A 14,608-nucleotide genomic window follows, 5' to 3' on the forward strand; every position below is an offset into this window, starting at 1 on the left:
TCCATAACTGTATACATAGAACCATAGAATTGTTTGGGTTGGAAGGGACCTTAAAGATGCCAACCCCCCTGCATGGGTCATTTTCTCTCCCCTGGTGCTGTCTCTCGGTTCACAGCGCAGCACTGCACTAGAGCACTGCAGTGGGAGCAGCATATTCTGGCAGGTCCCAGAGCCTCCTTCAGGAGCTGACAGGAAACAGGCTGATCTGCAGGGCTGTGGGGAAGACCTGTGGTACTCATGATGACAAGCCAAGCGCTGCCTCCACATGTCCCTTGTGCTGCCTGGCCCCTTCACCATGAGGTTTTCTAGGTGCTCTGTGGTTTGTACATAGCATGGCAGAAAAGTCTGATAGTGGCTGGGGCTTGTAATATGAATATTTAATTGTAACTCAATTGTTAGTACTCACTGCAGGCTGAAGGTATGACACAGCATTGGAAAAACAAATTATTCGACCATTTTCAGGGCCACATCTCTGAAAAGTGGCAAAAAAGGACTGGGTACAAAAGTGTGCTTGCAAATCTCTGTGTATTTACTTCTGCCTATCATGTGATCGTGTTATTTATCAAATACAGAGTTGAAATACTGTAGAGCAAGAGGCAATATACAGGCCTGTTAGTATGGCTACAACATCTTATTAGAACAAATGGTACCTTCAGGGAATAGGGAATGTAAACAATGTTTTAGAATGAAACATTCAACCATATATTTCAAGACAAGAGGTAACAAACGGGCAGCACTGCTGCAGTGCCTGGGTGCCCTTCTGGGGAGCCTTGAGCCAGGCTCTAGGCAGTCACTGTGGTCTCTTGGTGGCGTCACCTTCTTGCTCTGTTAAAACACATTGCTTGTTTCTGCGGGATATCAACCGTCTGCCAGGGAGGCTGGCACTGAACTTTGTACACTCTTGTCCTGGGCTCCTGATGGAACTACACAGGGAGTTCTGACCTTGCCCATCACACTGGGTGAGGGCTGTGTGTGCCTGAAAGCAGACAGAACGGGACAGTCCAGTCCCAGGATTCAGGAGGAGAGCCACAGCTCTTGGAGGATGCTCCTTCATGAGAACCATGCAGCAGGACAGCTTCCATTGGAGTATTTCCAGCCACAGCACTCTGCAAGGCAAGTTGGGCTGGTCCATGGGCTTGTGGTGCTGGGTAATCGCTCCAAGAAAACATCAGGGGAGGTTGAGGAGGGAGGCACTACCAAATATGGAATTCTGCTTTCCATCAGGCACTGGAAGCTCAGTTCCCTGGTCCCACAGAAACTTTTTCCCAGCCTGGCTGCTGAACTTGGTAGGAAGGAGTTTGTCAGCAGGCTGGGGGCAGGGAGGGTGGTGTTTCTTAAATCAATGGAGATAGCAGAAACCCTGCTGTAAATTTCTAGGGCAAGTGGCAAGCTGGTTTACGGAATGCAGGGAGATGAGAACCTCTGGCTTACGGAAAGCAGCATGAATTAATAATCATTTAATTGGCTTTTCCATTATGTTGCTGGGTTGGGAGATGGAAGTTTAGATGAAGGGGCTGTCAGTGGTACTTTAGCTAAAAGAACCTGATGGTTGGGAGGTGGGGTGGCAACTCCCTTCCCACCGGGATGGAGAGTAGGCAGCTTTGGGGTCCTTTGTCGGTTTTGCCTCTGGACCTAGCAAAAGAAAGGATCCCCACGTCCAAGGGAGCATCCCATCCCACCTCTGAAATAACGCCCGGAGGATTTTTCCTCCTCCTCTGAAAAGCAGAAGCTGCTGAGGTAGAGTGAGAAGACAGCCAGGTCTCTGAGCAGTGCTGTGGCAGGGCAGCGCGCCTGCAGCAGCACCGTCCGACTGCACTTGGCTTTCGGGTACATTTGTTGAGAAATGCAGATTTTTCTCTAAGGTCAGCAAATTTGAACTAAATCCATTTAAAGAGTCAAAACAGTAAAAATACTGGTACATAGTTGTACATCATACTTTAAGCCCTGATCCCTTTTATTTTCTGCAAGGCCTGAACCTCTAAGCCTCATGCTGGGTATGGTTAGGATGCAGCACTGGGCTCTACCTTCCCTGGTGCTGAGCTGCCAATCAGCACCGAGGCTCCTTTGACATTATCAGCCAAGGACATTCTGTCTGGTCCCCTCAGTGCAGACGAAGGACCCGACTGCTGGTGCGATGCTGCATGTCCTTGTTTCTGCAGGCAGAAGAGTTCTGAATTCCTGTGGTCTGTGAAATGGACTGAATGTGTCACTTTGTGTGTGGCTGTTTATCAGTGATAAACTTTGGTCTTGGTCTTAGAATTCCCACTTGAGCTGTCAAATCAAAAAAAAATGCTTAGAACAAATATTCCGCATGCGTTTTTCAGAAGTCTGCAGTTATTCTGGGGTCTGGACAATCATTACTAATTCTGGGTTTGAAAGATTAAAGTTACGGGTTGGATCAAGTGTATTTAATAAAACTGGGCACTTTGGAGATGGTAAGTAAAAGAAAATTTTCATTACTTTGACTTTGCCCTAATTCTAAGCAGGCTGCTTTCCAGTAGAAAGGAAATAGGAAATGCCCTGTTGTTACTCCAGAAGTTACAGCTAGTGTCCAGTAGCTATGGGACCACTCACACCACACAAGGCTCTTTGTGTTTTAAGGCAGGGTATTCCTCCACCTGCCACAGTGCTGGCTCCGGTCATGGCCTCTGCCTCCCCAAACCCACCCAGAGGAACTGCTTTCCTCAGCAGAGGAGCAGCACGGGCAGGTCCATGGTGCTGCCAAGTTTCTTGTGTTCCAACCACAATTTATTAGCAGGAAGCAATGAAGGCCAGCTTTGGTTCTGCAGGACCAAAAGTCATCTTTAATGACTTTCCAGTCCTGAACCCTGGGGAGGGTGTGGGGTTCAAGTAGTGGGTTCACTGGAGAAGCAGCCTATCATTCTGTGTTGGTGCCGATAAGCTGGCATTGACACCACAGGCTTGTTCTACGCAATGAAATTCTCAGTTTAGACATCTTTGTGGAGTTGGAAGCACTGAGGGGTCCTATGGGTTTGGAGTCAGGTACAGCCAGAACTTTACATGGTGCTTGGAGGCTCAGAATCAGCCAGGGCTGAAACAGCTGACACATGGCAGGGCAACACTGCATGGAAGAAAATCATCTCTAAGCAGGGTTTGGCAAGGCCAGGTCTACCAGGAGACAGTCAGTAGTACCAGAGGTCCTCTTATCCCTGCCTCCCTCTGGCAGTATTGTTATGTTTTCCAATACCTATTTTCCGTCTCCTGGAAGTTATGTTGTCTCTGTTTAGCTGAACACTTTGAGTGTGGCAGCGAAGGTGGTTAGAAATGGGGAGTTCTTCCTGTGATGTGGTGTCTTTTGAAATACAGCTTCTGCCAGTGGATGGAGGGTTGCTTGAGAAGGAAGCAGTTTGCCTGTATCTTACTCTGGCTGCATCTTCTGAAACAAGGAGCAGATACCAGTGGGTTCACAAAGAGAAGAGACAAGGGGAAGAGTATGGGGGGACTGGTCTAAGAATGCTACAGTGCCTTGTTAATCGGCAGCCGATCCATCATATTAAATATCCAGCTGTCATATATTACCTTTCAAGTGAAAATGAATAACTCCCATTAAGGGCGAAATGGGTTTGAAGTCGATTCGAGACAGATTAAAGTACTGTTATGAATGTGTGTTCAGGGAGGAGGAGACGGGGGCTGTGTATAATATACTTGTCCTTACAGTTTTTAAATAATAGATGTCCCACAAATTTATGTACTGCAGGCTGCCAGGGTTCGGGGGAGGAGTAAAGGTCAGGGATGCGCTTCTTGGAGCACCACAACCTGCCAAGGGCTTTGCTGTTGACTTCTGCGCTCATTTGCCTTTTGTGTTTTGGTGAAACAAAATCACCCTTCAGCCTGTTACAGTGTGAGGATGTCCCAGTCCCACCCCAGCACTGGCTGTAGGCTGGGTCTCTGCCACCATGGTTTTGGTGGGACCGTCAGTTGTGTGCTGTTCCCTGGCCATGTGCCACTTCTTCCAGCACAGACCACATGTCACCTGGACTGATGACCACAGCTTCCAGCCACCTCCAAGGCAAGAGTGTTCATACGCAAAGCATTCAGTGAGCTAGGAGTATGAGTTCTATTTTGTCAAGTCAGTCCAATTGCTCATGGAGCTGATGCATTGGCCTTCATATATGGCCCAGTGTTTGTGTCTGATGTGAATGCAGAGCAAAACTTTTCATGGATGGCAACACCTACCAGGTTGTAAGCAGCCCACAGAAATAGCTGAGATTTTTCTGCTTCTAACTATAAATTACACAGTTCCCTTACTACGAAAGATAGTCAAGAATTAATTTATTTTGGCCAGTCATGCCTTGTAGGATGTAAGTCAGTCTACACACTCATTGTCCTCCAAGTCTTTGGTGTGTGTTTGAAGCAACAGCAGCAGAGTAAATGAAGTACTGTCTTTATCCAACTTCAGCCTCTTTGGGGATGCCCTGATATAAATCTCATTCTGTTGCAGCGCCAGCCAGCCAGGCAGAGAAGGAGCTGACAGAGCCTCCAGCATCCTCTAAACGAATGTCGTTTCCCAGCAGCTCTGAGTCGCCTCTTTCTTTTAAATGGTCAAAAACTTCAGAGGAGACCAAATCAGAGCAGGTAAGGAAGAAGAACACAGCTTTTTGAGCATCTACAATCAGGTAATTTGTTTCATATGTGCCAAAAGCAAAGAATATAATAGGAGAAGGAGGATGAAAGGCGGTAACTGGTGGTAGGAGAAGGCATCAAATTATTAAAGTCTAGCTGTAAGGAAAGAGGAAAGCAGCAGCTGTGTCAAGTGCGTGATTCATTTGTCTTGCTCTGCAGATGTATCAGTGTCCATATTGCAAGTATAGTAACACAGACGTGAACCGGCTGCGGGTGCACACCATGACCCAGCACTCAGTGCAGCCCATGCTCCGCTGCCCGCTCTGCCAGGACATGCTGAACAACAAGATCCATTTGCAGCTGCACCTCACCCATCTGCACAGTGTGTCGCCTGACTGTGTTGAGAAGCTCATCATGACGGTAAGTGCTGTGTAGTCAAGCATGTCTACTGCCTTCCTAGCACAGATGAAGAGTAAAGGGGTGGCCTGACCTGTGCGGGCTAACTTTTCTGTAGTGGGCAGCTCCTTCATCTATCAGGACTCTGTCATCTAGGTTTTTCCCATCCCTCTGTGTTTTGTCACAGAGACTTATTTTGTCCATGCTTGAGCACTGTGGAAACTGGCAGTGTTACAGCATTGAGAAATTTCACTGTGAAGAGATTAGAATAAATGTGATTTCCTTTAACTACTGAGGTCATTGCATGGGATCACATTTTGCACAGAAGCTTCTGGGATATGCAGTAGCTGATGTGCTGTGCTGCTCCTGCTGCAGGGGGAAATTGCTTGTGTGTTGGGCACTTCCCAAGAACGGCAACAAGGGTGATTAAGGTAACATTACAGGAAATTAGATTCCAGGTTTCTGCCTGAAATATGATTTTAAGAACCAATAGAGTAACTTCCCTTAGTAGTCTCATCTCATGAAGGGGAGATAGTCCTATAGTGCAGCCCGTGTTCTGCACTTCATTCACTTAATGAGGATCATTGTTACAGCTGTGCAAGATGAGATGGGTACTTGAGGAGTTGCTCCATCCAAAATTACCATGGGTTTGTGGTGTAACAATTCCCTTTTCAGGATAAGCTGAACAAGCAAGGGGTATGCTGCCATTGGCCCAGGGGAACTGGAACCTTGAGGGACTTTTGAATACTAGAGCTACTGTTTCAAGTGCTGTTTTTAAAATGTTTGTAAATGCCTGGTTTTAACTCAAAATCTATGCATAGGCATTTAAAATTCTCTGGAGTAGGAAGTTAGCCTCTGAAGTGTGGAGTGAAAGTTTCCTAAAGTGATCTGTCTTCATTTAGAGCTCAAAACTTGTAACAACCCTTCTTCCAGAGCTGTTTGTCAAACAACTTTGTGTTTCTGTATGGGTTGTTGATGGCTATTGCATGTGGCACTTCCAATGGGGAGCAGAAGCTTCTGATGGCAGATCATGGTTCAGCACAAGTATGTTTGCACCAGGCTCTTCTTGTGCCCTTTGTCCTTGTTTTAGCACCTAGCATGGGACACCGTCTCCAAGGAATTGAAATTCATCTGACTTGAGAGCTAGTGCTTGGTGAGAAGTAGCAAATTAACAGTGCAGTGTTCAAGTTCTCATTTTTGAGACCTGGGTTTGTGGTCTGGCTTCACACAGTGTCACTGACCCAGCGTCCCTCTCTGCTGCTGGTGTACAAGTGGAGATGCTGGACATCTTCTGTGGACTAGTACATGCTGTCGTGCTGCTGAAGTGCTTGTAATGGGTTACTACACTCTTCAGCACTCAGGCACTTACTTCCGTAAATAACATTCTGAGTCCCAGAACATTTCTTTCATTAATTCCCTTTTCATATGTTTCACATGAGTGCGCCTTTCCATTTGCTAGTCTCAGTTCAAGATACAGGTAGAATTAAAAAGACATATTTTCAAAAACCCGTCTAAATTCACAAATAGAATGTATTATAAGATTTTTACACTGTTATTTGTTTGGTATAATCTTCAAGGCAAGATTGTGTTTGCATTTAAGAACCTGTCACCAAGTATATAAAATAAGTGTTTATTCCTGTCTGTTCTTTTTCCTTGTGGTTTCTTTTTTTGCACCCTATTTCTTCTTGTTTCCCCCCTTCTTTGCCAATTCCTGACAGTAGAGGTGAATAACACCATGTTTGTCATAGTACTCATATTCTTTATCAACTCCCCTCCTCTGCCATCATCTGAGCAAGCATATGCAGCATTGCTCAGCTTTTCTGTTACAGTTCTCTTATCTTCTCTTTCTATTACTCTCCCAGTTCTTCTGTAGTTCCTTCTCAAATGCCTTTATGCTTTTTATCTGCCTGCTTTACTTTACCAGCTCCCTGTCTTCTCACTGTCCTGCCCTCTGTCTGGGCCCTGCTGATGTGTCCTGCACTCCGTGGGCTGCAGGGACTGCTGATGACCACCTCTTGACCAAGTGCTCTCAACCGTGAGAACCAAACATGCCCCAAGTAGGCGCCACATCATAAAACCCATTAAAATCCCCAGGTTGACAGGCCCCAGCAGTCTCTGAGTAACAAAATACAGGGAGATAGGAAATAAGAGTATCAGCAGATCACTAACTTTATGAACTGGCCATGCCCAAAGGCTTGATCAGGGCACAGCTCAATTTTGCCCACCCCTCATGTATCTGGATCAAGGAGCTGTCCCAGCACAAAGACCTCAGTCTCTACAATCATCAGTCCGTTTGATTCATGGTGCTTAGTGTGTAAATACCTTCTGAGGACTTGAACAAATCTTACTAGCTTCTAACAAAATTGGTGGAAGACATCTTGGTCTTTTAAGAGCAGTAGACAGAAACTGAGCCCATTTCTTAGGCCAGCAAGTGTAATCAGTTTGCTAAGGGTGTGTGTTATGCTTGTGTGAAATGGTGTGTCTCTGAGCTGGGCTGCTGGCAGAGCACAGTCTGGACGGGTGCAATTTGGCTGGTCCATCTTCTCTGCCTAAGCAGTCTGTGTCCTGCAGGATACAGGGCAACCACTCATTAGGAGCTGGGGACACTCCAGAGAGGATGTGTCCAGTGCAACTGTAGTTCTGTGGAGGACAGTCCTAATAGGTGAGCCATCTACTGAACTGGAGCAGAGCCTCATCCTGCTGTTGTGGAGCACAGCAGTTTTGCTGAGAACCACAGAGTCTGGCTTAGCCATGAAGATCATCCTTCTGCTCGTTCCTGTTTTTCCACCTGGCCATTGCCACTGGCCCTGGGCAGCTGTTCTCTTTGATACCTACAAATACGTGTGGGGAGGAAGACTGCTTTTCTTGCTTCAGGTCAAAGCATGTAGGTTGAGAAGGTGGTTCTTTTTGCATTAAATGACAAATATTTTGAAATCACTATGGCTTCATGAAGTCATGTGGCAGAATGAAAGGTTCCTAATTTTGCTCATTTTACTTGAGATTCCTGTCTCAGTCTGACATGTGAATCGGGTCTTGGTGCCACCACAAGGGAATTGCAGTCCAGTAAATGGGAGCCAGGTCCCTTTCGACACAGCGTCTTTGCGCTGGGTGTTTGGAGGAGGCTCCAGTTAATAATACCTTATCAGACGCCTTTCAGGAACCTGCAGTGTCTAATATGTCTGTTGCCATAGTAACGCTGCTTGCTTGTGCTCAGCATCCCAGAGCTGGCTGTTCCAGGCTTCATCCTTTCGTATCAGCAAGCAGCCAGGCTGGCTGTCCCATGGGATGCTGAGTCGTCCCCACTGGCCCAGCCGCTGGGACTGGGGCTGCAGAGAGTGGAGAGCCATGCAAAGTGCTCCCAGGTGATGTGGAGCCTGGGGTGCACCATGGGGCAGGGGCTCCTAACACCCCCCATCTCCTGCAGCTTTCCTTCCATGGTGCTGGTGAATGGATGTGGTCAAGTTCATTTCATGTGGCATTGCAGCCACTCCGAGCAGTTGTAATTGCTGTCTTTCCACATAACAGCCTTTTGGCTAATCTTGGGCCTGCACCGCTTCAGCAGAGAGCCCCTTAATGAGGGTGAAGTGCAGTTCGTCGGCACAGTCGATTGACAAGACTGATGGGCTCAAGCCAGGAGAAGGGACAGCTTCCCAGGAGCCTCCGGGAGCAGAGAGCTCTCCCTCCTCCCACAGCCAGCTTTATCCTTCTGCACATTCCTCTCCCGTCATTTCTGTTGTCAGTTTTCCATGGTTTAGGACATATTCCCTGTGTTTCAGCCGTCTTTCCACCTTTTTCTGTTCTCCCTTGGCCTTACGAGTAATTCTTGCCAGTCTCTGCCATCCTTACTTCTCCCTCTTGCCATCTGTACATTTTTCCCTCTTTCCTATTGTCTTTTCTTACTGCTCTCTCCCTTCTGCTGTCATTCAATTTTTCTCTCTCCCTCCTTCTCACCCCCTCTCACTCCCCCCTTTCCCTCTCAGTCTGTGTCTCATTCTCCATCTAGGATGAAGGTAATGAAAATAATCGGGCTTCATTAATTCTGAGCCCTGTGAGATGATAGCCATTTGGAGCCATGTTTGCCAATTAGATGGTCTAAATTAGAAGTGACCTTGGTATACTGCCATCGCTTTGCTTCTCTGAGTCTAATGAAGCTTTTCACTCCAGCACCCTCTCTCTCTCTTTGTAATGGAAATTACCTCCTTTGTCTGGTTCGGGAACCTTGCGTTGCATGTGTGTTTCCCCGTGGTTGCATGGACATAGGGATAGTAATGTATCTCCTCAGACCCCTTCGAGAGATTTGCTTTTCAAAGCTGCGTGATATCAGTATTATGGGGCATTTCCAGAGGAACTGCATAAACTGTCCACACCTTTGGTCACTCAGCGTGGAGGAAGGTCAGCGCAGGCAGATCAAGTGCACAAGGGGAGCTGGCTATTCACCCTGTCCAAGATTAATTCACTGAACGTGCCAGGCATATCCTTGTGTCACACTGCCAGGGCCAGCACAGGAGAGGGGTTCAGCTCAGAGCCTCCAGCTAATGCTGATAACAGTTCTGCGGTTCATCATCTTAAGGATATGGTAGATTCAGTAGTGGCAGGAGCCATGTGTGTCCCTGCTGTAGGTTGTCTCCGGTGAGGAGTGGACCCGCAGGTTGTTCTCCAGTCTGGTGACAGGTCTGTAGGTGTCAGAACATGTGTGATCTGATGGGGATCCTTGTAGGGAAGGGGAGCCGGAGGCGTGGCAGGTCTGCCCTTGGGTTGTTTGTACAGTCAGTCAGTGACCACATTGTCTATAGAAATGGCCACCAAATTGGGGTGCCCATGCATGTCACTGGATCTTGTCATCATAAAGAAATTTTGTCTCCTTAAGGGGATCTGAACTCCATCAAAAGGGAGGGTCCTTGGAAGCAGAGAGGCTTTTCCCAATAACTTTCCATCTAGGGCAGGTAATCAGCTTCTCTGTGGTCTGCTCTAGGGGAGGTTGCCTAGTCAGCATTCTCATCTCCAGTACAGACCAAGGGGAGATGCTTCATAGTGGGGCGCAGGAAGGACTGCCAGTCTTTGGCACAGACTTCCCCCTCTTTTGCTCTTCTCACTGCAAAGGGGGTACAGTTTAATGCTAGAGCAAAACAAGTGTGTGCAGAAGGAGGAAAGGGAGAAGCCGGTCACATTTGTGGAACTTGCATCTGTAGGGCTGTTTTTTAAATAACAATTCACAGTGATTGACACGTTGCCATTGAGAAACTGTGTTGAAGAAACACTGAAACAGGGGGATGGAGAATGACAGGATTTCATGCCAGGTGTTGTCTGCTCAGGTGAGAGGGAGGTAGAGAGCATTGAACAACCGCATGCGCTAACATATGCTGTGCTCAAGGTAAACACTTTCGCCTCTATCACCAGAACAGTTAATGCCATTTAAATACATGTGAAGTAGAAAATGCTGTGTTGTAGAGCACTGCTCCCTTTTTATTTGCCAGTGGCCGTGGTCTACTAAACCTTCCTGCCCTCTAGTACTCACAGCATTCATTTATATTAAAAACAGCCACAACGTGCAAGACATTTTCTGCACGTACAAGGAAATGGTGTATCCACGGATGGGTTTCAAGCATAAAAGGACAAACAGTTCAAAATAGGCAGTCTGGAATCCACTGTAAATGCAGAACGATTGAGATGTGCAGCAGCCTCTTGTCACTGTTTCTATTTGTGCTATGTGCTTAGGGGTGGTTGTGGGGATAAAGAGACAGAGTCATTCTGCCCTAAACAATGGCACAGAAGGGGCAGCACTTTGAGGAGAAGCCTTAATGGTGCTTAGCAGATAGAGGACTGATATGATCTAGTTGCTGAAGCAAGACCAGTGCCTTGTTTTCAAGGTTTCACAGAGAGCCAGCTCTGTGTGGCTGGCTGGACTGCCTGCAGTTGCCCTACATCCATATCCAGAATTTCTAGTTTCCTGTACTTTTTTCAAAGGCTTTTCTCTGTTTGCCTTTGGGGATTTTGTGCCTGTAACAATTCAGTGCACCACAGCCTCTTTTCTTCTTCCCACCTCTTTTTTTTGCCCCCCTTTTTATTGTGGAGGGAGGGGTAGAAGTAGGGTGGGAACTGCGGCTATGGAGATGCAGGTAGATAAAGGTAATTACTTAAACACATATAGGGCAGGTTATTGGTTTGGAGCCCCAGATTAAGATGCAGAGGAGCATGTGAGGTTGATGATTATATTTCGGGGAGAGTTAATTGACGGAAGGTGAAGGCAGACAAAGAACCGCTGCTTACTGCCTTCTTGAATCCCAATCAGGAATTATGATTAAAGACACGGCGAGACAACAGAGGCCTGATGAATTGGTGTCTTTTTTTTTTCTTTTTTGCCGTCATTCACACTTGATTGACTTCAACCTTTCAAGTGCAAAAGTCTCTCTTTTCCATTATTATTCATAGCCATCTGAGTTTTTCTAATTAAAGTGTATGAAAACAATTACTGATCCGTCGTACTGAGTGTGGTAGTGGGGATGGCTGCCTTACTGTAATACGTATAAAAAGCCCACAGTCTCTATAATGATGTGCAGCTGAGGTGTTAGATAATTTTATTCTTTTTCTACTCTGTTGGGGTTTTTTTTAATTTCTCCTGATTTATTTTTTGTAATTCCTAAAGATCCTAGGAAAGCACTCTCCCTGCTGATAAGGCTGAGAGGGACGTCTCCTTCTTGCCTTCCCCCCTCTGCGTCCTGCTCGTCCCCCTCCTCCAAGCCCTGCTACCGGGAATTAACTGGTGACCTTTCACGTCTTCCAACCCACCACTCACAGCCATCAGATGCTCCTGCTTAGAGCAAAAGGTGGAATGAACATGGTGTGCTCAGCTTCCCTCCCAGTGATTTATCAGGGTCAGCTGCTCTTCCTGCAGGCACTGGTGAGACCTAGTGCTCACCCCTGTGCACCAGTTGCCCCAGTAAAAAGGGGAGCTCAGCACCGCTCCCCATCGTGGGTCAGATGGCTGCAACCCCTCTACACCAACATCTGTTTCTGAGGTTTTTCATGGACTATTTTTGCCTCTGTTCACTTAATGAAGCCAAGGTCTAGTCTGTGTTTGCTTGGATTTGACACATGTATAGATAAGGAAGATTTCATGTCCTGCACATAGGTTTACCTTCAGCTTCACCACAGATTTTCTAATACCGCATTTGGTTCAGTCAGAGCCCTGTGGTCCTTGACTTTGTAGAAAGCAAGGTAAACGATGTGCAGATAATAGCCTCACTCTCTTCTGTAGTCCAAAGTTCAAATGCCCTCTTAGTATCTGACAGAAGGATGGAGTGATGTGTTTTGCTAGCATACAAACCCATTTAGGAATGTTTATTTATGCCTCACTTCCCCAGCAGCCAGAGGCTGGGAGCAGAAGCACCGCAAGCATTGCAACTCAGTGTTGGTTCCTGTTCCTTCAAGTACCACAGCCCTGGTGAAAGGACAGTGCTACCTGAGCATCAGTAGGGTGAGGCGTGCAGCCACTCCAAGCTGTAGAGATGTCTTCATTTGCCACAGACATCTAATAAGTGCTGACAGACCTGCACTGGAATACAGCGCAGATGGTGATGGTGATGTGGGTCTGCACAGTTGCTGCTCTGGGAGAAGGTCTGTGGGTAGCTTTTCAGATGATGCCAGGTGCTGGTCTGGATGTTCAGAAGGGTATATATTGCCTTGTGTCCAGTGCCAACCATGTGCAAATTGCTGGTGAGGTAGTTTGTTTGTTCTGTATGTGACTGGGTACACCCAAAGAAACAGTTTTACAGAAGAAGATGAGCGTGTGCATCTGACTCTTTCAAAGAGCGTCTCCAATTGAAACACTCTCCAGCTCTTTGAAACTGTTGGTATTCAAGCGCTGCGCTGATTATGGTGATGCAGGTTATAGACAAACACCTGAAGAGAGGTGAAGGGAGCACATCAGTCAGAGCAAGGAAAGGGTTACCAAAAGCTTTCCAGTTTGCAGACAATTTGCTTTCTTTTTAGTCTTTTCTTATTCATCCTTTCTTTTGTCACCTCTCTCCTTATTTGTACTTTTCTTTCCCATGCCCCTCCTTTTCCTGCATGGATACACTTTGAAAACACTGCTGCAGTGCTCCCTAGTTCAAGATTACAGTGTACTTTACGAGGTATGATTTAATTAGGGGCCTTATTATGTTTTCAGCAGCTTAAGGTGGGCCTTTCAACTTATCTACCTAATTGGTTGCACAAGAAGTTTCACAGCCCATGACAAAACATTGTCAGTGATCAAAGTCTGAATTCTACATAAAGGAAAAATATTAATAATAAGATTATTCTTCAAGTGTGCACTGCTAATTATGTCCAGAATGTAACTGTAGAAACACTTTTGACTGATGGGAGCTTTGTCTAATAAATGTGAGTCTTCAGTGAGCCATGAAAAGTGACGCCTCTAACTTTACAATTGTCGTGTCTGATTTTGCCACTGAAGATGTGTAAAATATTTTCCTGTGTTTCTCTTCTCCCCACATCCTTTCATCCCTTTCTCCAGGTGACAACACCTGAGGTGATGATGCCCAGCAGCATGTTTCTCCCAGCAGCCACTCCAGAAAAAGATGGGAATTCCACTGCAGAGGAGCTGGGGAAGCAGCCTGGTGAGTGCTGGTCACTGAGGTCCATGAGTCCCACCACTCCCTCAGCTTCCATCACCTGATCAGGGGATGTACCTGGGGACATCTTCACATGGATGAACTTCATATGCCCAGCTGTCTCCTGAAAACCACAATGGGAGAGTGCCCAGCAGAGCCATCTCCCTTCATCTGTGCCACAAATAATCTGGTGCCCAAGGAGTTCCCACGGCAGGGCAGGGCAGCTCAGAGCTGAGGAACACAGGTCACCAGTGTGGCCATTCATATGGAAGTGGTGTTGAATCCTTGCAAAGTAAGGACCAGATGTGAGTGGTGACAAGCAGAGGTGGTGGAGGCTGAAGGGATCCATATAGAAATGCCAAAAGTGGCAGCTGCTGGCTGGAGACTCTGCTGCCATCTCTGCTGTACCTGCTCCGCTGCCATCACAGCTCAGTACAGTCTCTTGGCATACTGTCTGAGGAGCTTTGAACTGCTGTGGTCCTTCTCCAGCCCAAATCTCAGCCTTTTTTCATTGTCATGCTGCATTATGAAGGCATGGCTGTAAAGCTATGGCTATTTAGTCCTGGCGTTGTTGTGTGATATGAGAGCATCCCAGGAACATAGCTCTGCATGGGCAGAAGAGTCTGATGTCAGACCTGGCAGGGAAGCAATGCCTGTCTTCCTTCTGTACCCTCCTGGAAGGTCTGTAAGGAATCAGGGAATGAAGACGGTGTCATTTCCTTTCAGACAGACAGCCCTGAGACAGTGATGCCAGTGAGGCAGCACTGGCACTCCCAGGGTAGCTAATGCCATCCTGGGCAAGGGGATCTCTTTTTTGGCCTCTACCCATATCACACTTTTTTCCAGCAGGACTGTGCTCTTAGACCTTGGATAAGTGGCAGTGCACTGAGTCCTTGTTTCTTCTCCCATCTTCCCTCAACAGCACACTTTGAGCTGCTGCCAGAAGGACGCACATTTCATTCCTCTTATTTCTAGCTTTGGTAGGACCAAGATTCAAATACTGCATTCAGTCTGGTGAA

At 46.9% G+C, this 14,608-nt stretch overlaps 1 protein-coding gene across 1 annotated transcript in view; it reads left to right on the forward strand.

Moving 5' to 3' along the window:
• The window catches only part of ZFHX3 (zinc finger homeobox 3), a 102,425-nt gene that overhangs the window by 76,631 nt on the left and 11,186 nt on the right, over positions 1-14,608 (forward strand). Inside the window, exons 5-7 of the mRNA XM_031042642.2 lie at positions 4,469-4,596; positions 4,804-5,004; positions 13,493-13,595. Of these exons, the coding sequence (XP_030898502.2) occupies positions 4,469-4,596; positions 4,804-5,004; positions 13,493-13,595 (432 nt within the window). The remainder of the gene's footprint in view (positions 1-4,468; positions 4,597-4,803; positions 5,005-13,492; positions 13,596-14,608) is intronic.

Source organism: Melopsittacus undulatus, chromosome Z, assembly GCF_012275295.1.
Source record: "Melopsittacus undulatus isolate bMelUnd1 chromosome Z, bMelUnd1.mat.Z, whole genome shotgun sequence".
Lineage (NCBI taxonomy): Eukaryota > Metazoa > Chordata > Aves > Psittaciformes > Psittaculidae > Melopsittacus > Melopsittacus undulatus.